Here is a 22,764-nt window from a genome sequence, read left to right on the forward strand (position 1 = left end):
ACCATCAACCAATAATTATTTATTAAACACCTACTATATATAAAGAGAGATTATCTCTGTCCTTATGGTGTTTACATTCTATTGGGAAACCATCGACCAATAATTATTTATTAAGCACCTACTATATACAAAGAGAGATTGTCTCTGTCCTGATGGAGTTTACATTCTATTCAACCAATAATTATTTATTATGCACCTACTATATACCCAGCACTATGTTCCAATGCATTCATTTATTAATAAGTAAATGCTTTATAAATACATACATAATATATACACATCTATCTTTGAATCTGTTTCCATCTTGCAAAACAGATCAACATTTTCTCTGCAATTCAGACAAAGAACAATAATGACGGAGGTGTAAATGAGCAAATGAAATCACTTGCTTATGTGTCCAAGACCACATCAGTAATTATACTTTAGTGTCAGGTTTTGAATCCAAAATCCAAATCTTCTCCCCTGCCCCATTTTCAAATACTGGATGGATTTTAAATAAATACACAATGTTGGTGAAGGCATGGTCCAGCGGGAATCCAGGAAATGGGTAGAGACCTTTGAAGGATGTAGTACTGGAGGTGCCTATCTTTGTCTACCTTGTGCTTAACGCTGTATCTGGCACATAGTAGGCACTTCAAAATGCTTGTTGACTGTTGGTTGATAGAGTAAGGACTGGCTAGAATAAGTCTTCAGGTGAAATTTCCTTTCTGTCCCATAATTCAATAATGCCTTTCTATCTAGAATCTCGCTTCTTCCTTTGTCTGTCTCAAATGCCCTGCACATACTTGATATGGTCATTATCTGTAACTGTGTCTTCTCCCTCTATTAGACACTCCATGCTTCAGAAGGGCAAAGGTGTGTGGGACCTGCTCTAGAACCCAGCAGCATTCTGGGCACCCCTGAGGCACTCAGTAGATGTTTGAATGAAGGAAAGAAATCTTGCTAGTGGGTCTAGGATTCTGGATAGAGGATTGAACTGGATTCCGGGTTTGGGACCCAAGGCTTCCACTGAATTGCTACATAACCTCACTGAAGTTATGTTCCCTGTTTAGGCAGCAGTTTTCTTTTTCTTCCTTTTTTTTTTAATTAAAGCTTTTTTTTTTAATTTTTCAAAACATATGCATGGAAAATTCTTCAACTTTAACCCTTGCAAAACTCTGTGTTACAATTTCTGCCTTCCCGCCACGCCCTCTCCTAGATGGGTATAGTCCAATATATGTTAAATATGGTAGAACTATATGTTAAATCTAATGTATGCATACATATTTATACAATTATTGTGCTGCACAAAAAAATCAAATCAAGCCAGTAAAAAAAAAAAAAAAAAAGGAAGCAAAATAAAATGCAAGCAAACAACAACAAAAAGAGTAAAAATGCTATGTCATAATCCACACTCAGTTCCCACAATTCTGTCTCTGGGTATAGATGGCTCTCTTAATCACTGAACCATTGAAACTGGTTTGAATCATCTCATTGTTGAAGAGAGCCATGTCCATCAGATAATCTTGCTGTTGCTGTGCACAATTATCTGGTTCTGCTCATTTCACTCAGCATTAGCTCATATAGGTCTCTCCAGCTCTCTCTGAAATCCTCCTGCTGGTCATTTCTTACAGAACAATAATATTCCATAACATTCATATACCACAATTTACCCAACCATTCTCTGAAAATTGTGAATATCCTTTGACCATTTATCAGTTGGAGAATGGCTTGATTTCTTATAAATAAGAGTCAGTTCTCTATATATTTTGGAAATGAGGCCTTTATCAGAACCTTTAACTGTAAAAATGTTCTTCCAGTTTATTACTTCCCTTCTCATCTTGTTTGCATTAGTTTTGTTTGTACAAAGGCTTTTTAATTTGATATAATCAAAATTTTCTATTTTGTGATCAATAATGATCTCTAGTTCTCCTTTGGTCACAAATTCCTTCCTCCTCAATCATGGACCCGTTTTGATCTTATCTTGGTGTACAGTATTAAGTGTGGGTCCATGCTTAGTTTCAGGCAGCAGTTTTCAAACCTTCACAATGAGGGGATTGAATAAGTTGGCTGCTGAGGTACTGTCTATTTTAAATATTTCCTGGGGTGTGTTCACATTAAGTAAACTGGGAGTAAAGTCATTAGTGGATGACCAAGCGATTGGGAGACTGCCTCTGGGCCACATTCTTGGAACTCAATGGGTATTTTTAGAGTCATGGAATATGAGAACTGGAAAGAACCTTAGAACCCAAAATGTCAGAGTTGGAAGGAACCTTGGAAAACATCATGTCTATCCTCATACTTTCATTCATGCCATTCATCCATTCATCTATTCATTCCTACATCCAACAAATGTTTATTAAACATCTTCTAGGTACAGAATCTTGAGCAAGGGAGTAGGGGAGAGATAAAGTTTGAAAAACAAATTGGTTCCTCAAAGAGCTTACATTCAAAGAGGGGGCACAAAGAGATAAGCATAATACACAGCATTACATATTTAGTGCACACGAGAGGTACAAAACTGTTTTTGAGATTTCAGGACTGTAATGTGTTCATTTGAAGGATCATCGGCCTGGGAATCCTGGAAGGGTGCCTTTTGAGGTGAGCTTTAAAGGATGGTTATTAGGAATTCCAGGAGTGAAAAGGAAAACAAAAATATTCCAGGTAGAAAGAACAGTTTTGACAAAAGGTGGGATGAGGTCCAGAAGTGACATTTTTTGCTTCAGGTCACAAAATGAATGGTAAAGCTTAAATGAAGCAGAGAAAAGGCTTTAGCTGGTCTTTTTACCCTTTCTTCATTGTTTTCTAGTCCCTCATGTTACTGAAGCCCAGAAGGATCCATTAAATTAGAGATTCTGCATCTTTTTCTTTTTGGCAGTCATTCTGGTGAATAGTGTTTTTCAGAATGATTTTAAATGAATAATATAAAATATGTAGAATTCCAGAGGATTCTGTATTGAATCCATATCAAAATATGAAAAAGAACACGTTCACAGACTCCTCCACATGAGTCATTTGCCTCTCTGCTTAGAATTTTGCTTACAGTGTCTTTCTTTTTATGAAAAACTTGTTTCTGACAATTATCTGGCAAAAGGAGGGAGGAAAAAACGGAGAGAGGGAGCTTTCAAAATACCCTTAGTCTCATGAACTGGGCCAGGTCCTGCCTAGAATTTTGGAGGGACCTCTAGACTAGCGGATACTGATACCTGGAGTCTGGGGATGAAAAAAACTTAGGGTGCGTCAAATTCAAATTGTCTTTTATCCAAGAAGGAAACTCAGGCTCAAGGATATTCATTCAATCACTCATTTATAGATACATTTTTTCATTCTTTTATCCAACATTAATCATCTAGTCTGTGGCCAGCATCATCTTAGATACAGTGAGGGATTCACCCTAAGATTAAGACAGTCTAAAAACCCTGAAGCAGTCTATAGTCTGACTATAGAAATAAATACAACACAGTATAGAAAGATGAACCTGATCGAACATAAACTAAACATTGCCTGCTTCAAAAAAAATCTACTTCACGAATATATGTAGTGAGATGACTGAAAAATTTGAGGGTCTTAGTGGACTGCAAGCTCCTAGGAGTCAACAGAAATCTACTGTGACCTTGGTCTGCTTTAAGAAGCACACCATTCAGGATTTGGAGAGCTCTTCTCACAAAGGGTTCCTTTCACTCAGGGCGAGTCAGTAATGGGAGGTGATTGTCCTTTGCCTTTGAGGGGTCTCCTCTGGGGTATAGCATTCAGTTATAGCTCCACAAATTAGAAAGGACTTTGATAAGTCAGAGAGGGGACAAAGGAGAGAGCAAGTAGAGACTGGAGAAGACCTGAAGCCCTTGCTATATAAGGCCAGATTAAACCAATTACACCTATTTAGTTTGGAAACGGGAAGACTAAAAGACAGGAGTTTTTAAGTGCCTTCATACAGAAGAAAGAAATCGGAAAGAAAAAGAAGTCTGTTGGACTCCAGGGTCATGGGCAGGAGCAGTGTGAAGAGGAGCATTAAATTCAATCTTGATGACTGGGAAAAAAAATTTCCAACCAGGAGCGAGTGACATGAGTCGCTCTGGAAATAATGTGGACATAGTGAGGACTGTGGGCTTCAGGAGAAGTGGGGATAGTCATTTGTAGGGTCTGTTTTTGAGAGGATTCCTAATTACATGTGGTGGGCTGAATTAGCTGGCCTTGAAGATCCCTTCTAGATGAGATTCTATGACTTTGTTTAAGCAGAATTAATGAGATTATCAGTCATTTGGTTATAAATTTATTTCTTTTTTTCCTCAATAATATTTTATTTTTCCAAATACATGTAGCGTTTTCAACATTAATTTTTGTAAAACTTTGTGCTCCAAATGTTTTTTCCTCTCTCCTTTACCTTCTTCGTCCCTCAAAACAGCAATGTGATATAAGTTAAATATGTGCATTCCTTTTAAATATATTTCCATATGATTATAAATTTATTAAGTGCCCACTATGTGCCAGGCCCTGGACTAAGCTGGAGTCTTAGGGGATGCTGGGAGTGGAGAGTGGAGAAGGGACGAAAACAGATCTTGTTCTAGAGGAGCCAATAGACTAATGTGGAGATAACATGCAAACAATCATGGACAGGCAAACTGTTTATGGGATAGAATGGAAATAACAGGAAGGAGACAGAATTAAAGGCAACTGGAAAGGCTTCCAGTAGGATTTTAGCTAAAGAAAGCCAGGAGACAGGATGGAGATAATTCCAGGCATTGAGGCAGGAATAGGAGGATGTGTATGTGTGTGGAGGGAGGCTGCCAGTGTCAATGCCCAAGTCTGCAGATGGAGGAACCCTATGGATCACAGAGTATGTTGGCAGAGAAGGGACTTCTTGGAGAGAAGGGACCACTCTGCCTTAGAACTGGTCCCTTTCAGCAGAAATTCTCCGATCATTAATATGTTAACTTTCAAAGACAGCATCCAGCGCCCGAGCCCTCCCTGCTCCCCTATGGGAGGGTCTTGCTACCTTCCACCCACCCAGGGTTTCATCTACATTAATGCCAGTGAGATGTAACTACCAGGCTCCTTATTTATGGGACTGAAAAGAACAAGCCATGTTTCCCTTAGCACACTGGCTTCCAAATTCACAGCTGGGCAGTGGCCTGTCTGTCCTAATGTTTCCTGGCCTGGGCAGCCCCAAGGGTACCTGCTTTCTCAGCTACCTCTGAATGCCTCAGTGAGTCCTGTTAAATTGTCCCAGTGTAATAGAGAAGAAGCCCTGAGGGGCCTGTCCAAATGTGTCCTCCCCATCGCCAGCCATTCTTCCTTTACTTCTCTTCTCACTATGACAACAGTGTAAAGACAGGTGTTTGATTCTCACTTGTATTTAAGATTTTTTTTTCAAGCCTGAATCGCAGAGCTGGAAGGAATGTGTGGGTGCAGGAGATGCTGGGAGTGGGCAGTGGTACCTGGTCTAACTGGCACTTTTCTCTCTACAACATCCATTCCTTGGTCCACTCTAGTCATACACTTTGCACTGCTTCCTCTTTCCTACTTTTTTCATTATTTCCCTCGAGAATCCTAGACCTTTTGTTCTTTTAAATAAATTTTGTTATTTGGTCTAGTTCCATAATTGATATAGGACTGAATTTGTACATTTAATTTAAGCAGTGTCATCATTTGTATTCTATTGGCAAGATCCAGTCATAAACACTGACTACCTCAAGTTATTTAAAAGTTTCCTTATTTAAGAAGTAGATTTTATTAATATCTTTTGTTTTTACATAGCTACACTTCCCACTTTATCCCTTTCTCAGTAACATCTCTTATTAAAAAAAGAGAAAAGAATAATAAGAAAAACATTTAGCAAAACCAGTTTTTAAAAGGCTAGATGTTATGTGGAGTATTCCATATTTGTGGACCCCGCTTTCTTCAAGGAGTTTGGAGGGTGATGTCTTCTTATATCTCTTTGGGGCCATACTTGGTCTTTATAATTTCACAGTATTAAGTTTCTGTTGTTTTGTTGTGGTTATTCCTTTCATTTGCAAAGGCCTCTGAGTTTGCTCTGAAACTAACTCTAATTTACTCTATGTCTATGTGTATATACTATTATATCTAGAAATATTTATATCTATATGTACATAGCTGTTTTAAGCTATGTTGTTTTTCTCACCAGAATGTGAGCAAAGATTTTTGCCTTTCTTTGTCCACGGTACCATAGCACAATGCTCCCCACCATCAGCACTTAATGCTTGTTGACTTGACTCTACTTACCTCTAAATTTTTGTTTTTTTGAAGCTCTATCCAAATATTCAGTATATGTTGGTAATTAATTTTCAGATATTCATTTTATAGTTATTTAGAGAGGAACTTTACTTTCTATTATTTTCTCTTGAATTTTGTTTTGTTATATAGAAATGCTCTTTTTTATTTTATGTTTTATATATTTTATTTTATAAACTGCTACTTCCCTAAATCACTCCTTGCTTTACCAAGTTAATAACTACTTTGCTAAATATTTTGTCTTAGTTTATTTGCTAACTTTCTATAAGTTAATCAAATTGCCAAATCATCATTCAATAAGGAGAGTTTTATTTTTTATTTTTTGCTTGTATTTATGCTTTTAATTTCTTATTCTTGTCTTATTCATTTCTAGAACTACATTCAATAATAGAAAGGAATGGGGTCATCCTTGTTTTATTCCTGTATTTACAGGGAAAGTTTCTAGTGTTTCCTTATATATAATAGTATTTTTTGGTTTTAAAGGACTACTTCTTTAAAACCATATTTTTAAAAGGTTCTCTTTATGCCTGTTGTCATTTGGGTGTGTAGTGTCAGTGGGTCTTGTACTTTGTCAAAAACATTTATCTTTATCTCTTGATATAATGGTGTGGTTTTGGATGGTTTTGCTCGCAATATGAATATTTATATTGTTTTTTCTAATATTGTTTTTACAGCTCCAACTTGATTTTGCTGAGTCATTTTTGGCTGTTGTCTTGTTGCCAGTAATTTATTTAAAGTTTTTGAATCAATATTCATTAATTATACTTTATTGGGCTGTGGTTTTTCTTTGCTTTGTCCTTCTCTAGTTTATAAAAAGCATTGTCTCCTATAAGAAGAACATGATAGGGTTTTGTCTTAATATTTGAAAACAAATCTTTAAAAGTTTGATGGATTCATTTAAAAATCCATCTGAACTGGGGGTTATGGATAGTTCCTTTATAGTTTTTTTTTAAAATGTGGAATTTGTCTAAGATCTCTATTTCATGTTGTGTTGTTGCAGATATTTTGCTTAGTATGATCTATTTCTTTTTAAGTTTCCTAATTTTTTGATATATTATACACATGTACATATAAATACAAACACACACATATATATGCATACAAACACACACACACACACACACACATATATATATATATGTATGTATATTTGTGGGTAATAGGCTCCAATATTTCTTATTTCTTCCCTTTCGTGATTTTATGTTACCAGTTTTTGTTTGGTGATTTGATTTTTATGTTCTTTTTAAATTAGGTTTTTAAAATTTTTGTAGTTTTCCCAAGGAACTTCTATATTTAGAGTTCCTATTTCCCGTAGTTTGTGTTTCTGCCTTCAGAAATTCATTTTTGAGAATGAATGAATGAAAAAGTGTTTATTAAGTCCTTACCCTCAAGGAGCTTATATTCTAAAGAGGGAGACAACCCACAAAGGGGCATAGTGGTCAAGGAGGGGCATTTTGGTCCACATATTTACCAGGATGGTGAGTTGAGTTTTGAAGGAATACATCAGTCGGAGTTGATTTGATCATGTTTCATGTTTTCACAAATGGAAAGTAGGTTGAGGAGGAAAGTATCTTTATGGGGGCAAAATGATTGTCAAGGCTATGAAGTTTCTGCCTGGAGAGTTCCTAACTTAATAACCTTTCTAAACCCTGTAGAATTTTAGTCCTTGGGATCGTAACTATGCTTTCTGTGAATTTTTTGAAATATCTGTTCTCCAAATTTAGGACCTGGTTTCTTTCTTTATCACCAATTCCTAGATAATTACAATTTTTAATCACTTAACTCTTTGCCTCAGTTTCCTCAACTGAAAATGAGGATAATAGCACCTAAGTCACAAGTTAGTCATGAGGATCATGACTATAAAACTTATAAAACACTTAACACAATGCGTGGCATATAGTAGATGTTTAATAATTGCCTGTTCCTTTCCCTTAATAAAAGACTTAGAATTTAAGAATACCTGGAAAAAACAAACTGCAGAACTCAGCGTATTTGCACATACTAGCGATAGTAGGAAGAACATTTTTATTTCACAGTAAAAGTACAATATCTGCTTGTAATTATTTGCATTTAAAGTTCATAAATAGGAGAAATATAGCAAATTATAAACAAGTTTAAAAATCCCTGTCTTGGGACAGCAGTGGATAGAGGACCAGCCCGGAAGTCAGGAGGACCAGCCCCGAAGTCAGGAGGAATGGAGTTCAAATCTGGCCTCAGACACTTAAGACTTCCTAGCTGTGTGACCCTGGGCAAGTCACTTAACCCTAACTGCCTGAGGGGAAAAAAAAAATCTTGTGTTGACACACCTGGTCAATCAATTACAGAATCAGGGAATCTCAGAGCTGGAAGGTACCTCAGAGGCCAAGGCTCTGTATTTGACCAAAAATTTCCTCTACAACACATCCCCAAAATAATCAGTCTGCTTAAAGCTTTCCAATAAAGGAGAACCTCTATCATCTTAAAAAAAAAAAACAACCCAAAACTTAAACTAATAAAAAATTGATTTTCTCTTCCTTCTACCTCCTTCCCATGAAAAAGAAAAAAGAAAAAAAAATTCTTACAAGAAATCTGCAGTCAAGAAAAACAAGTTTCCATACCAGCTATGTCAAAAAGTATGTCTTCTTTTATTCCCTAAAACTATTAGCTCTTTATCAGAAGGTATGTAGCCTGCTTCAAGTCAACAGAAGTCAACAAGTTATTCCGTTCTTATGTGCTTGACATGGTGCTAGTGGCTGTGGACACAGAAACTAGTAAACAGAAAGATAGTTCCTGACCTCAAGCTAGAAAGGATCTCTCCAATTTACAAATGAGGAAACTGAGACTTAGTGACTTGCTCCAGGTCACCCAGGCAGTAAGGAGCAGAGTCAGCATTAGAACCTGGAGGCCCTCTAGCTTCAAATTCAGAGATCTTTGATCACATCGAAGGAAGATGACAATTGTATAAAAGCAGCAATCAGAGAAAGATATTTAACAGAATGAAAGTTCCTTTAGTTCTGTCTTGGTATCCCTGGTTTCTTGTGCAACGTCAGAAAGTATATAATAAATCTTGAATTGAGCAGTAAATCAGAGACCTGAATGATATACCTGAAATTTGGAAAGATTAGAGAAGGGGGCCATTGCTGTGGTAGCTGTCATGGAGAAGGTGAGCTTGAGCTGGGAGAGGAGAGAGCACAAATTAAATTTTAGAGTGGGTTTTGGAAAGGACAAGGATAGGTGAGATTCACCTAATTGGAGTTGGGGTTCTAGGGGAAGGGCTAGGGAGAAAAGGACAGGTAGGAAGGGCCCGCACGTCTGAGCAGGAGCCAAATGGACAGAGGCTGCAGGTGCGAGTGTTGGGATGACCCAAGGTATCCCCAGGTGGTCCTAGAGGAGGAATTAGATTCAGAGTCTAAGGGACCTCAGAAATCATTCAAAGAGGAGATAGATATGTGAAGCTCAGGGAAATGAAGTAATTTGTCCAAAATCATTTTGGTTTGAGAGTCAGAGGTGTGTTTGAATCTCCTCTGACTCCACTGGATGACATTTCTCTGGATGATGGTGGATCAGGGCCTGTGCATCTCTGGGTAACCAAGGCGATCGTGTGTTTCTTCCACAGATGGCTTCAGTGACAGAGGGAGGCAAAGCCGGGAGCAAAGATGCTTCGGACCAAAACTTTGACTACATGTTCAAGCTGCTCATCATCGGCAACAGCAGCGTCGGGAAGACTTCCTTCCTCTTCCGCTACGCCGACGATACCTTCACCCCGGCCTTCGTCAGCACGGTGGGCATTGACTTCAAGGTGAAGACGGTTTACCGCAATGAGAAGAGAGTAAAACTACAGATTTGGGTGAGTCTCGAATGGCTAGAATGGGAACTGGATTGGTCTCTTGGGTCTGGGCCAGAGCATGATACTGGTCAATAGGATGTCAGCCGTGAGAAAATGCTTAGGGCCTGGCTCTAGCTTTTGGAGCCCTTGTGCCAAAGCTGTGATGATCTTCCCATAGCACTTTGTGCTTCACGTATGCAGCCCTGGGAAAGCCACCTGCCTTTGAAACACTCTGTGGCTCAATGCCCACTCAAAACCGTAGCTCATGAGCCCCCACTGACGTACTTGCTTTTATTAACCAGCCAGATGATACCTTAGGTCAGAACAAAAAGCATTCATCAAATAGCAGAGCAAAATAAAGTGACCAAAAAGATTTCCCCCATTATGTGAGTATGGGGTACATTTTCTCCATTGGCAATATACTCCATAGAAGGGAATGGAACACATGTAGAGAATGCAAATGACCAGGGAATATGCATGGAGATCATATATATAAGGAGCTTGTGTCTGGGGAATATACGAAGGAACATATGCATGGAAAATATATCCAGAAATTCAGTGGCCAGCACAGAGGATAGAGGACACTAATGTTGGGACATACGGTGATGATAAATTCACCGAGGTTATTTACCCCTCTAATATTATTTCAGCCTTCTCTGGAAGGGCTAGCGTACTATTCTATTCTGGGTTGCATGTCTCTACCACGTTACCTGTTCCTTTACAGGTCTCCAGATTACCTCTCTGTTCTCTGACAGCATAGGCTGCTCTTTGTTCTGGGAGTACAATAGCTAGAGAGGCCTTCCCTGACAGGGACACTTTATGTATACAGCCAAGATTACTACACCCAGTTAAACAATAGTCAGCGAGTGAACAGAATGTCTTAATCTAAGAGTGAGTCTATTCTTTTGACTGTGGTTGTCTGATATCAGTTCCTGGTTTGGAGTCCTGACGATTATCTGACTTAAAGTTAGAAAATTCCCTGTGAGCCCCTGTCCCTGAAACTAACTTCAGGAACTCTTTCTTCCTAGAATCTATAGGTTTTAGGCAAGCTGAGCTGCCAAAGTACCCTTCTTTAAATGACATGTGAATGAAAATAGAAGCCAGAGCAAATGAAAAGGATTTGAGAAATTCGAACAAAAGTAGCAAGGCCGTCACCATCCACCCCTCCAGAGTGCCTTTAATTATGCATTTTTTCTCGCAAGAAAGCCTTGCTGGTGTTTCTATGTTTGTATCCCTAACACCAGGCCTAGTGCCCTGCACACAATGGGCACATAATGTTAACTGGGCTGCATTTTGGGGTTTCTTTCCCCTACCTACATCCCCAACTGCTGGTGTGAGATGACTATATACATTATTTCTATCTTGGAGGCACCCAGTTATTTGCATGTTGTTCTTGCCCATTAGAATGTGAGTTTCTTCAGGGCAGGGACTCTTTGGACATTTCTTTGTATCCCAAACATAATTTAGCCCAATGCCTGGTATACAGTAGGTGTTTAATAAATGTTGGTCAAATCAAGAGGAAAAATTAGAAGGATGACTATCTTGAGTGTTAGGAAAGTTGTCATAGAAGAATCATAGGACTTGCCATACCTGGGGGATAGAACAAGAGAACTAGAAGGAAGATTTATAACTTGCTACCTATTGGAGCTGTCTCAAAGTCTGGGGGCTGTCTTCAGAGCCATTAGCTCCCCCTCCTTGGAAATCTTCAAGCAAAGGTTGAGGAGTTTGTAAAGACAATATATTCCTTGGATCTCGATTGGATGAAGTTCCTAAGGTCTTTGCTACTGCTGAGCATCTCCGCAGCTGTGATTGGTGATCAGCTCTCGAGGACCAAAGCCGCCTTCCACGGCTTCTCCCCTGCCCGAAGACCATAGCAGCGACCAGCAAGGACCCACTGCTTGATATTTTTAAGTAGAAAGACCTTTATTAATCTTGGCAATCAGATGGTCCCTGCCATCTGGGAATTGATAGTCTCAGACTCAGTCTTGCCTCCTTTCTTCTCTTCCTCCCTTGTCACAGTGCAGTTCAGCAAACCTTATTAGCCTGCCTCGGGGTGCAGAGGTGAGGGCACGTCCCTGTCCTCGAGGACCTCACAGTCCTAGGAGGGGGAGGAGGAGGGAGCTTGGGGACATTTGGAACCAGAAGACTTAGATTGCTCCCTCTGTGACCTGAGGCACATCCCTTGCTCTCTTTGAGTGGGACTCAGTTTCCTCTTGCATAAGGAGCTTATAATTCTAAATCTGTGTCCCTGGGATGTCATTGCACCTCAATTTCTCCATATACAGAGTGAGGGGCGAGTCCCTTCCTACTTAGGACCCTGTCATCATAAATCCCATGTGATGAGTTCTGGACAAAGTGCTACGAGCATTCATATTTACTTGGATACCATGTCAGCTCCTTGGTGGAGAGCCAGTATGGCACAGTGGTAATGTTACTGGATGTGGCCTTAGGAAGACCAGAGGAAGACACTAGCCGTGTGACTCTGGAAAAGTAACAGATTTTCCGGGTCTCAGTTTCCTCATTTCTAAAATTCTAAAAGCTCTCTGACCTCTGAGGCCTCTTCTGGCTCTAAATCTGTGATCCATACTGAGACTGAGGAGAAAGGAGGTCAGAGGACCATCTTACTTTTGTCTTTGCATTCCCCATATCTAGTGGGAGATCAATGAATGCATCATGGTGATGGTGAAAAAGAAGATGAGGAGGAGGAGGAAGAAGAGGCAGAGGAAGGAAGATCAGGAAGCCTTCTTGAAGGAGACAGATTTTGAGCTAAATTTTGGAGGAGGAGGAGGAGGAAGACGAGGAAGAGGAGGAAGAAGAGGAGGAGGAGGCGGGGGGGGGCGGAGATCAGGAAGCCTTCTTGGAGGGCACAGATTTTGAGCTAACTTTTGGAGGAGGACGAGGTGAAGGAGGAAGAGAAGGAGGAGAAGGTAGAATAGGAAGAGGAGGAAAAAGAGGAAGAGGAGGAAGAGTCAGGGAAGATCAGGAAGCCTTCTTGGAGGAGGCAAATTTTGAGCTCCTATAAATCCTATGATTTACAAAGAGGTTCCCCACCCCCACCCCAACTACCTTATGAGGGAAGAAGTGTGTTGTTGACTGCTTTTGACAGTATACTGAGAGAGGTTAAGAAACCTGTCCAAAGTCACATAATTAGTGAAAGCTGGAGCTGGTTGGATTTCAATAGGTTGGACTGGGTGTGTGTTGGTGAACTAGGGGGATGGCTCAGGGGACTCTGAATGAGGGGTTTGCATAATTCCAAGGCTTTTTGCTTATAGCTTTTATGAGATTTGGAGTAGGGAATGACCTTAGAGTTCATTAAATCCAACCTCCTAAATGTACAGAACAGGAAACTGAGTCACAGAGTAGCTAGGTAGTTTGTAGTAAGGGGCAAAGCTGGTATTTGAACCCCAGTGAAGTCTCCACTATACCACACTACGCACATATATTTATACACACACTCTTACACACTTCCAGACCATTACACACACAGTTACAATACACATGCAGATACACACACATACACACACACACACACACACACACACACACACACACATTTGCACTATGTATGTTTGGGGCTATCCGGCACCTCTCCCTCCAGACTAGGCTTCCTGCTTATTCTCACACTACATGGGGGCCAGTTTCTTCTCTGCCTTCACTCCTTAATTTCCCTGGGGCCAGGTCATTGCTCCTCACTCCCCTTCTCTCTTCTCAAGAACAGGAGGGACTGCCGGGGAGTGATGGGAGCCTTCATCAGATTTCAGAGCAGGTTGCAAACAAATATGGCTCGGTCCCCCAGGAGACATCACAGCTGCTCCCCACACAAGCAACATACAGGCCCCCTGTAGATTTCTACCACCTCCTTGCCTGCTCCACGGGGCTTGGCAGCCACTTCCAGTGAATCGTTCAATTATCACTCAGCCAGATGGCTTCAAACAGCTCCTCCTGAGGGGTGAGGTTTCTGGAAGATGGGAGAAAGGAGAAAGATGACCTGGGAGTATTGTGGAAAGAGCCAGTGGTCCAGAGGTACACCACCTGCACCCTAATGCTCAAATTCTGGCTAAGTGACTTTCAAATTCTGAGACTCCCAAAACTCAGTTCTCCCTAGTTTGTTGTCTGTCAACTAGAAGGAAAAAGTCATAACGTAGTTCGCAGCTCAAATGAGATCATGACTGAAGCGTTCTGTAAATTGTAAGATGTCCTATAAATGGCAGCTTGACCACCGATTATCCACCTCTGTTTATCTGGGGCAAGAGCTGGACTTTCATTCCTTTAGGGAATTTCAGGAACGGAACTCCCTCCTCCAGTGCAGATTGTCAGTTTTTCTCCAACAACATCTTCCTACCTGGGGCCCAGAAAGAATGACCGACTGGGTGACCTTGCCAGTATCGGAGGCAGGTTCAGAATCAGCTTTTCTCCGGATCCTGGCTGGCTCTTTCACTATTCCACCATCACACTGCCCTTCAGTATCATCTCCATGGCCATTAATCCCTTCATCAGTCAGCATCGCCTGTCCGTGTGAGGGGGGCTTACCTAGGGAAACCATGGCTGAAAGGAAGAAGGTGTAACCATTGATAGAAACTGCACAGATGGAGGGTCACATCCAAGCCAAGGGGCTTGCTCACCCCCACTGGCCTCCACAACCACAGTAGGAATACAGAATTCCATTGTGACGGCTACGGTGAAGGGAAGCCCTAGTTGTGCTAGACAGTGCCAGAAGAGAATGGCCTCAAGGAGAAAGAGCTAGAGGTTGGACTTGAAGAGAAGACCCTGGGAAAGAGAGAAGGACACCAGAGAACAAGGGAGCTGGCTCCAAGTCCCAGAGGACGGTCCTAAGGAAGGTGTTAGATTTCTCCTTGACTCTGGAGGACAGAATGAACAGCAAGGAGTTAAGGAGGGAATTGGTGGAGAAGCCCTTTTTGGCTTAATGTCAGGAAAGTGATGAGACATATCCTGAAGGGGAGGAGGACCTCCTGGAGGGTCTCAGAGGCTAGACTAAGGTCCTTTTCAACCTATACCTGGGATCCTGTGATGCTGTTTCTTATGTGACTTTTCTTACCTCAGTTTCCTCACCTGTAAAATGAGGAGGAAAAGGGTTGGGCTAGATGACCCCTGAAATCCCTTCTAGCTTTAGAAGACAGAGCCCATGAGGTGCTCTCTTAAGAGTCCCAATGCCCTTCCACCTCTGGCTCTAGGACTTTTTCCCCAGCCCCCTTTGCCTCTGATATTTTTCTCCCGTGGGGAGCTGTTCCCTCCCCACCTTCCCCCCAGTCACCTCAGTTCCTGGGGAAGTTAATTACATATCAGAGAAGAGAACATCCTCACCCTTGGGGCAGAGGGGAGGCCTCATTACCTGGGAGAGAGCCAGTGATTGGGAGAGAGCCAGGGAGCACAAGGAGGGAGAGAGGCTTGGCAACCCCTGAGCCTTCAGGCTCGGCTCAGGTCTGTATACTGGCTGCTTAGCAACAGAACAGAGTTCTCGCAGGGAGGGAAGGAGGGGGGGAAGGAGAGGGAGGAGGAGAACAGAGAGGGGATGGAGAAGAGGGCCAAGGGAAAGAGGGAAGGGGAGGAGAAGAGGAAAAATGAGGGGAGGAGGGGGGGAAGGGAGAAGAGAGGAAGGAGGGAGATGAGGGGAAGGAAGAAGTGGAGAAAAGGGAGAAGGATGAGGATAACAAGGGAAGAAAGAGGAGGAAGGGAAGAAAGGGAGGAGGAAGGGGAGGATAGGAAGGGAAGGAGAGAAGGAGAGAAAGGGAAGAAGAGAGAATAAGAAAATGGAGGAGGGGGAGGAGAGGAAGAGAAAAGCAGGAGGGGGGAGATGGAGAAGAGGGGAGGGAGAGGGAGAGGGGAATAGTGCTGGAGTTGGCTACAGCTGGAGAGAAGGTGGCCCTGGGAACAGACTTTCACAGAATTCAATTACAATTAAAATTTAACAAACATGTATTAAGAACTGATTATGTGCAAAGCTCTGGAGACTAAGACAAAGCCAGATCTGTCATGTGTGGTGTTCTGTCTCCATGCTTCTGTGTGGGCTGTTCCTTGTGCCTGGAAAGTAGTCCCTCCTCACCTCTGCCTCTCCTTCACTAGCTTCATTCAGAGCTCAGCTTAAGAGTCAGTCAGTCAATGTGCATTTATTAAACCCCTACTATATGCCAGGCACTGGCTGCACTCAGGGCTGGGGATGCAAAGACAGACAAAAGGCAGTTAGTTCCCCGCTTTCAAGAAGCTCACTCAGAGCTGGAATTCGAAGCAACCATCATTTATTAAGCACCTACTGTATGCCAGCCAATGTACTAACTGCCAGGGAAGGGCTAATATATGGTCACTTACCATCAAGGAGTTTTATTCTGGGGGGGAAATAGCATGCGAACAACAAGGCGATATTGCAGTAGATAGAGTGGTACACCCGGAGTCAGGAAATCAGGGAGACGAGTTCAAATTTAGCCTCAGACTCTGACTAGTTCTGCAACCCTGGGCAAGGCATTTGGGTTCTGTCTGCTCCAGTTTCTTATTTGCAAAAGGAGGATAATAATAGCATCTACCTCTCCGAGGTTCTTGTGAAGTTCAAATGAGATAATAATTGTAAAGAGCTTCATAAATTTTGATGTAAACATTATCTATTATCTATTATTAACTATGAATATCCAAGAATACATACAGTGTAAATGGGCCCTAATCTCAGAGAGAAGAGGGATTGGGAAAGGCAGAAGGTGGGACTTTCGCTTCCCCCGCAGCCCCCGCCTTGTCCTTGCCCAGGAAGGAAAGATGTGGCTAATTAAGACCAGGGAGCTGTATGCAGGTGTGGAGACAGGTCTCTCAGAATTTTGGCACTTCCTTGCCATAGCTGGAGTTTCCTGCAAGGAGGGCAGATTTAATTGGGATTCTGAGGGGAGCATTAATAACAGAACTCTCCCAATTAGCTCTGTATCTCCTTCTTCTATCTCAGTCAGTCCCCAATATGGAGACTTTTAGTACTCAATAAATAGGTTATTTTCTCCTCCCACCCAGCCCTTTATCTCTGGTCTCTCCAGCCTCCATTAGATTACAGCAGTCACAAAAGATTCTTCTTTTTTTCTTATTCAAGTAGTCAGCAAGCATTTATTAAGTGCTTACTACATGCTAAGCATTGAGGATGTGCAGCCCCCAGCTCTGTCTCTGGCGTCGAGGAGCTCATATTCCAAGTGAAGGGGGAGTTGGAAAGGGTGGAACAGCCTCCTAATAAATAAGTAGGATGGACGCCAGTCTCAAAGGGGAAGGCTGTAAGTGGGAAAGGCCTGCTATAGAAAGGGGGCCTTTAGCTGGGGATTGAAGGAAGCCAGGGGTGGCAGGAGGGAGAGGTGAGGAAGGGGGTGGTGGTTCCGGGCGATGACAGCTAGAGAAAATGCCTGGTGTCAGGAGATGGAGGGTCCTGTGCTAGGATACCTGAGGCAGTGGAGTTCATGGAGGTGGAGGGGTCATTCCATACCTGGCACAACCCTGTCTTTCCAGGGTTAAAAAACCCCAATCATTTCCCTTCACACGCTTGGACTGCCTCTAAATGTTCTGTGTATTCTCCTATTGAGTTCTATTGTTCCCTGTGCCCACAATATTTCTTCCCATCTTTTCAACTCCTTCCCATCCTTTAAAGCTTACATTAAATGCCACATCCTGGAGGAAGTTTGTTTTTTGTGTTTTTTTTTTAATCTCTTATAAGTAACGATTGTCTCAAATGCAGTGATCGTGTTATATTATATGTACAGTTTCCTTGGCTTCTGTCTTTCTACCAGATTCTGAGCTCCCCAAATTCAGGTACTGGGTCTTGTCGAAACTCACTATCTCCCCTCAGGGTTGAACAGTGCTATACTTTATTTTTCTGTAATTTTTTCATTTATTTTCTGAACCTTCAGGCACTTGTAAGTGTTTGTTAACTCAATGAACCTGTCAGATAGAACTAAAAATCGCCCACCCAGGGCTGTTATAAAGATCAGTCTGTCAGTCAACAAGTATTTATCAAATGCTTATATATACCAGGCATTGGGTTGATTATTGAAAATACAGTTATAAGCAAAAAAGACACAGACAGTCCTTGACTTCGAGGAGCTTACGTTCTAATGGGAAGACAATACGTAAAAGGGAGCTGAAAAGTTGTGGCAGGAGGGGGAGAGAAAGTATCTGACCTGGGGCATGATGGAGAAACCTAGAGGAATGCCACCTGGTAGGAAATGACATTACTGTTCTGGAGCTCATTGTGAGAGTTTTATTACTAATGCTACCCTCAAAATCCCAATTAAGTGTGTCCCTCCTTGCAGGAAACTTCAGCCATGGAAGGAAAGCGACATCTAAAATAAGATCATTTGAGAGAATAGATGGGAAAGTCCATTGTTAACCAAAAGCCACTTTATCAATTATATAGTATCATAGAAAGTGAGATATATTTTTCTTTTTTTCAAAATGCTTAATGATCTCTTTTGTTCCTGCATCATTTTCATTTTCCATATTCCTTTTCTCTCCCCTGTCCAGAAGAATCAAAAGAAAGCGGGGGGAAACAGGCAAGCAAAGCTAACCAGAATATCTGCCAAGAGAGAGATGCCTTCACATTTTTCTTCTTTGGGTCAAGCTTTGTCATTATAAATAAATTATTTATTTGTATTGATTCCAAACAGTCCAATCCATCAAATAGCTACTGTGCATCAGGCAGCGTGCCAGATTCTGGGAGTGCAAAGACAAAATGAGAAACGGTCCCTGTCCTCAGGGAACTTACATTGTTCTGGAGGGATACAGCAGGCAGATAAGTGTACACCCAATTATTTGAGGAGAGGGGAGCAAGCACTAGACTGCTACGGAGATCAGAAGAAAAGCATCCACTAGAAGTGATACTTTGAAACAATCCAGGGATACTAAAAGGCAGAAGGAGGGAAAAGGAACGCTTCTCAGGGATATAGCCCATACACAGAGGTGGCAGATGCAATTCCAGATCTGGGAATTGGGAAGTGAGCCAGTTTGACTAGAACATTGAGTGTATAAAGGAGAGTAATATGGAATAAGCCTGCAGAGGTCAGTTGGAGCCAGATGGTGAATGCCAAGCTGAAGAGTTGAGTCATTTTGTCCTTGAGTCAATAAGGACTCATTGAGCTTTTTGAGATGGGGAATAATTTGATTAGATTTGTGTTTTTGAAAGATTATTTTGGCAGATGTTTAGAGAATGGGTTAGAGAGCTTTGTGGCTGAAAGTGGAAAGTCCAATTAGAAGGCTGCTTCAATATACCAGCCAAGAGAAGTTCAGACTGTGAACTGGAATGGGTGGGGTGTTACTGGAGAGAAGAGGATAGATTTGGGAGATGTCATCGGCTTAGAAAGGACAGGATTTGGTTAGTTACTGGATATGGGGAATGAGGGAGAGGGGAAGGCCCAACGTGACTGAGAAGTAGGGAACTTGAATCACTGGAGTGATACTGCCCTCAATACAAATAGGGAAGTTTGGAAGAGGGAATGGGTTGAAGGGAGAAGAGATGGAGTTACATTTCAGATATGTTGGATTGGAGAAGCTGATAGATCCTAGAAGTGGGCCAAGATCCTGATACGGGACTGAAATCCAGGGGAGAGATAGAGGATACACTTGCGGATCTATGAGTAACTTGTATGGAGATTGATGCTTAAATCTACAGGAGCTAGGAAGAGAGGATAGAGAACCTTGTGGGATGACCAAGGTTATGGGCTAATACAGAAAAGGAGATTGAGAAGGAGTGGTCAGACAAGTAGGAAGGGGGAGAGAATAAGTATTTATGTAGTACCTACTGTGTGTCAGGCACTGTGCTAAGCACTTATTATAGATAGATCCTCACAATAACCCCGTGAGGTAGATACTATTTTACAGCTGAGGAAACTGAAACAAACAAGTTAAATGGCTTGCCCAGGGTCACACAGTTACCTGTCTCAGATGGAAAATAGTGAACTGTGGGTATAGTATAAGGCATATATTTTTAAACATGGTAATATATAGATTTGTTTCAGTTTAACTGCACTTGTTTTTTTGTTACAAGAAAAGGCTCTGATTTGGGGGGGAGGATATATGGGGAATTATTGGAAAATGTGATGGATTTTAAGTGTATCAATGAATTTTTTAAAGAAAAGTATTTGTATAGCATAAACTGCTATGGAAATTCCCAGCTCTGACTATTTGTGCAAGACACAACCTCCCCCCCCCAAAAAAAGGGGGGGCAGCTAGGTGACGCAATAGATAGAGCACCAGCCCTGAATTCAGGGGGACCCGAGTTCAAATCTGGTCTCAGACACTTAACACTTCCTAGCTGTGTGACCCTGGGCAAGTCACTTAACCCCAGCCTCAGGGAAAAAAAAAAAAAAAAGACACAACCTCCCTAGGTCTAAGTTTCCTCCCTCTAGAATGAAGGGTTGGCCCTTGAGATTCCTTCTTGCTCTAGATCTGACACTATGTTTGTGAATTAATTTATTTCGTTAAAATTTGTTAAGTGCCTACTATGTGCCAGATACTGTGCTAAGAGCCGGGAATACAAGGAGAGGCAAGAGTCAGTCCCTGCTGTTAAGGAGCTCAAAATCTCACTCATTATAACTATCTCCAAGTACCTGGCACATAGTAGGTGCTTAATAAAAAATTTTTGAAGCCCTTTGCAAATCACAAAATGTCTCATAAATATGAGCTATTATTACTCTCTATTACTTAATCTAAGTTGATGCTAAAAAAAAAAAAAAAAAAAAAAAGGTCCACAATCAAGGAGCTGAGCATGGAACCTTGAACACTCCACCAGAGATGTTCTTCCACATTGAGTTGGAACCATAGATGACGATTCTCAGCCTGGCCTTTTAACCGATTCTGAATATTCTTAAGTATGCGTGGTCACACTCCATCACTCAGCCCACGTTTCCATCTTTTCCTCAATCCTGAATGGACACAGGGGCATAGAGGGCTCCAGGAAGTGTCACGGGTTTGGGGAGAAGAGCTGCCTTCCAGCCGGCTTTAGGGTGGGAATCACTGAGCCCCTGCAGATATTTCTGGGTATCCCATTTCTCTGGGTGCCTTGGACACTTCTCAGCTCCTACCTTTCTAGGGCTGGTTGCACATGATCCTCTCTCTCCCTTTTTGTTTGTGTTCCCAGTGTAACTGCATCTATTTTGGGCTGTCAGGTGGCCAAGTGTGACCTGAGGCTGGGAAGGTTTTTCCCCCCTTTTTTCCTGTATGTGTATGTGTGTGTGCGTGCGCTCTTAGGTAGATGAGGTCATTTACCCTACAAGGTAGAGCTCTGAGTGCTCCAGAGTCTCAGCTGCTCCTCTGCTGATCTCCAGCAGCCCCAATGGCTGAGCATGAGTTTGTCACCAAGAGTTTCTTGGTTTTCTCTCCCGTGTCCAGCCTTGTGTTAAGCGCACTAGGATGGAAGATAGAAAACGGAGAGGGACTTCGGTTATCATTCATTTCTATAGAGAGGGACAATAAGGCCCAAAGATGCAAGTATCAAAAGTAAGATTTGAACTCAAGACTTTGCATCAGTGGGGGAATGGAAAATAATTTATTAAAAGTAGTGTACTGACAACACAAATAGAAAAGCAAGGAGCTTATATTCTAACTGGAGAGCATTATGTTCTAACAGGGAAGTGGGGGTCAAGGAAGAGAGCTCTGGTCTGGGGAGGCCCGAGGACTTGATGGCCATCGCCTTTCCAGGAACAAGAGCAGCATGGGTCTGATGAAGTTTCCAGAATTCGAAAGGAACGGGGGACAAAATGCCCATGGCACTGTCCTTGGGCGTGATCTCAGTGATCACCTGCGTCCCCAAAGCTGGGGGTGCCTCCAGTGTGGAGGCTGGATCTCCTGTGAGACTGGAGTCCAAAGGTGGATCACTCCTAGGATGGGCAATGACTCCCACTCCCTGTCAGCAAAAACTCATCTCACCTCCTACAGGAATGTTTCCCTGATTCTCTCTTCCCCAGCCCCCACTCCATGAGGCTTCTCTTGAGCCTCCCCCCTGCCCCTCATCAAGGTATTCATTAAATCTTATCTCAATTCATGGTTGGCCGTGGGTGTCTTGGGTCTCCTTCTTGGATAGAATTCCTCAAGGTCAGGGACTAGATCTGCTTTAATAATAATAAACAACAGGTGCTCAATTAATGATCTTTAGATTAGATTATGTTGTTTCACCTTCATTCAATAAACATTAAGTGCTTACCATGTGCCAGACACCCAGTGAAAGGCAGAGTGGTGTAGTGGATAAAGAGCCAACCTTGAAGCCAGGAAGAGGATCTGGGTTCAAATCCTCAGAAAGCATTTAGTCACTGCTTTACAGAGAGAATTGTGGCTGTTCCTCTTCTGCCCCACCCCCACTTCCTGTGAAGGTACAGGTGGCTTCCCATTGTCTCTCCAGCCCTCCCTTCCCCACCCATATCCTCTGGGAGCCCGGGGTGGCAGCAGATGGCAGATGGGAGAGGTAACCTTCCTGATAGGGTCTGGGGGGGGAAGGGAAAAACCATGGGGCTGGGGAGTCACCCTCAGTCCAGGAGGCCCATTATCACAATACTGGAAGCTCAGACCTGCTCAGAGTCCTTTATAATTTCTAAAATCCATTCATATGTTTTGCTTTTGTCTCTGATATAATCACTGGGTATATCCTCCTGCTAATTTCTGCTGCACTGGAGGAAGAGGAAAGATGAGGTTGGTAGACATAATTGAGGGTTGGGATTTAATTAGGATAAGGGGGTGGGGGCTTTGAGAGTTGAGGCTGAACTGATTAATTG

General features: G+C 42.1%; 1 protein-coding gene across 1 annotated transcript in view; it reads left to right on the top strand.

The window, feature by feature from the left end:
* RAB3B (RAB3B, member RAS oncogene family) overlaps positions 1 to 22,764 on the top strand; it is a 53,233-nt gene that overhangs the window by 2,435 nt on the left and 28,034 nt on the right. The window contains exon 2 of the mRNA XM_074265942.1: positions 9,824 to 10,054. Within this exon, the coding sequence (XP_074122043.1) occupies positions 9,824 to 10,054 (231 nt within the window). The remainder of the gene's footprint in view (positions 1 to 9,823; positions 10,055 to 22,764) is intronic.

Source organism: Sminthopsis crassicaudata, chromosome 4 (genome assembly GCF_048593235.1).
Source record: "Sminthopsis crassicaudata isolate SCR6 chromosome 4, ASM4859323v1, whole genome shotgun sequence".
In the NCBI taxonomy this organism is placed as follows: domain Eukaryota; kingdom Metazoa; phylum Chordata; class Mammalia; order Dasyuromorphia; family Dasyuridae; genus Sminthopsis; species Sminthopsis crassicaudata.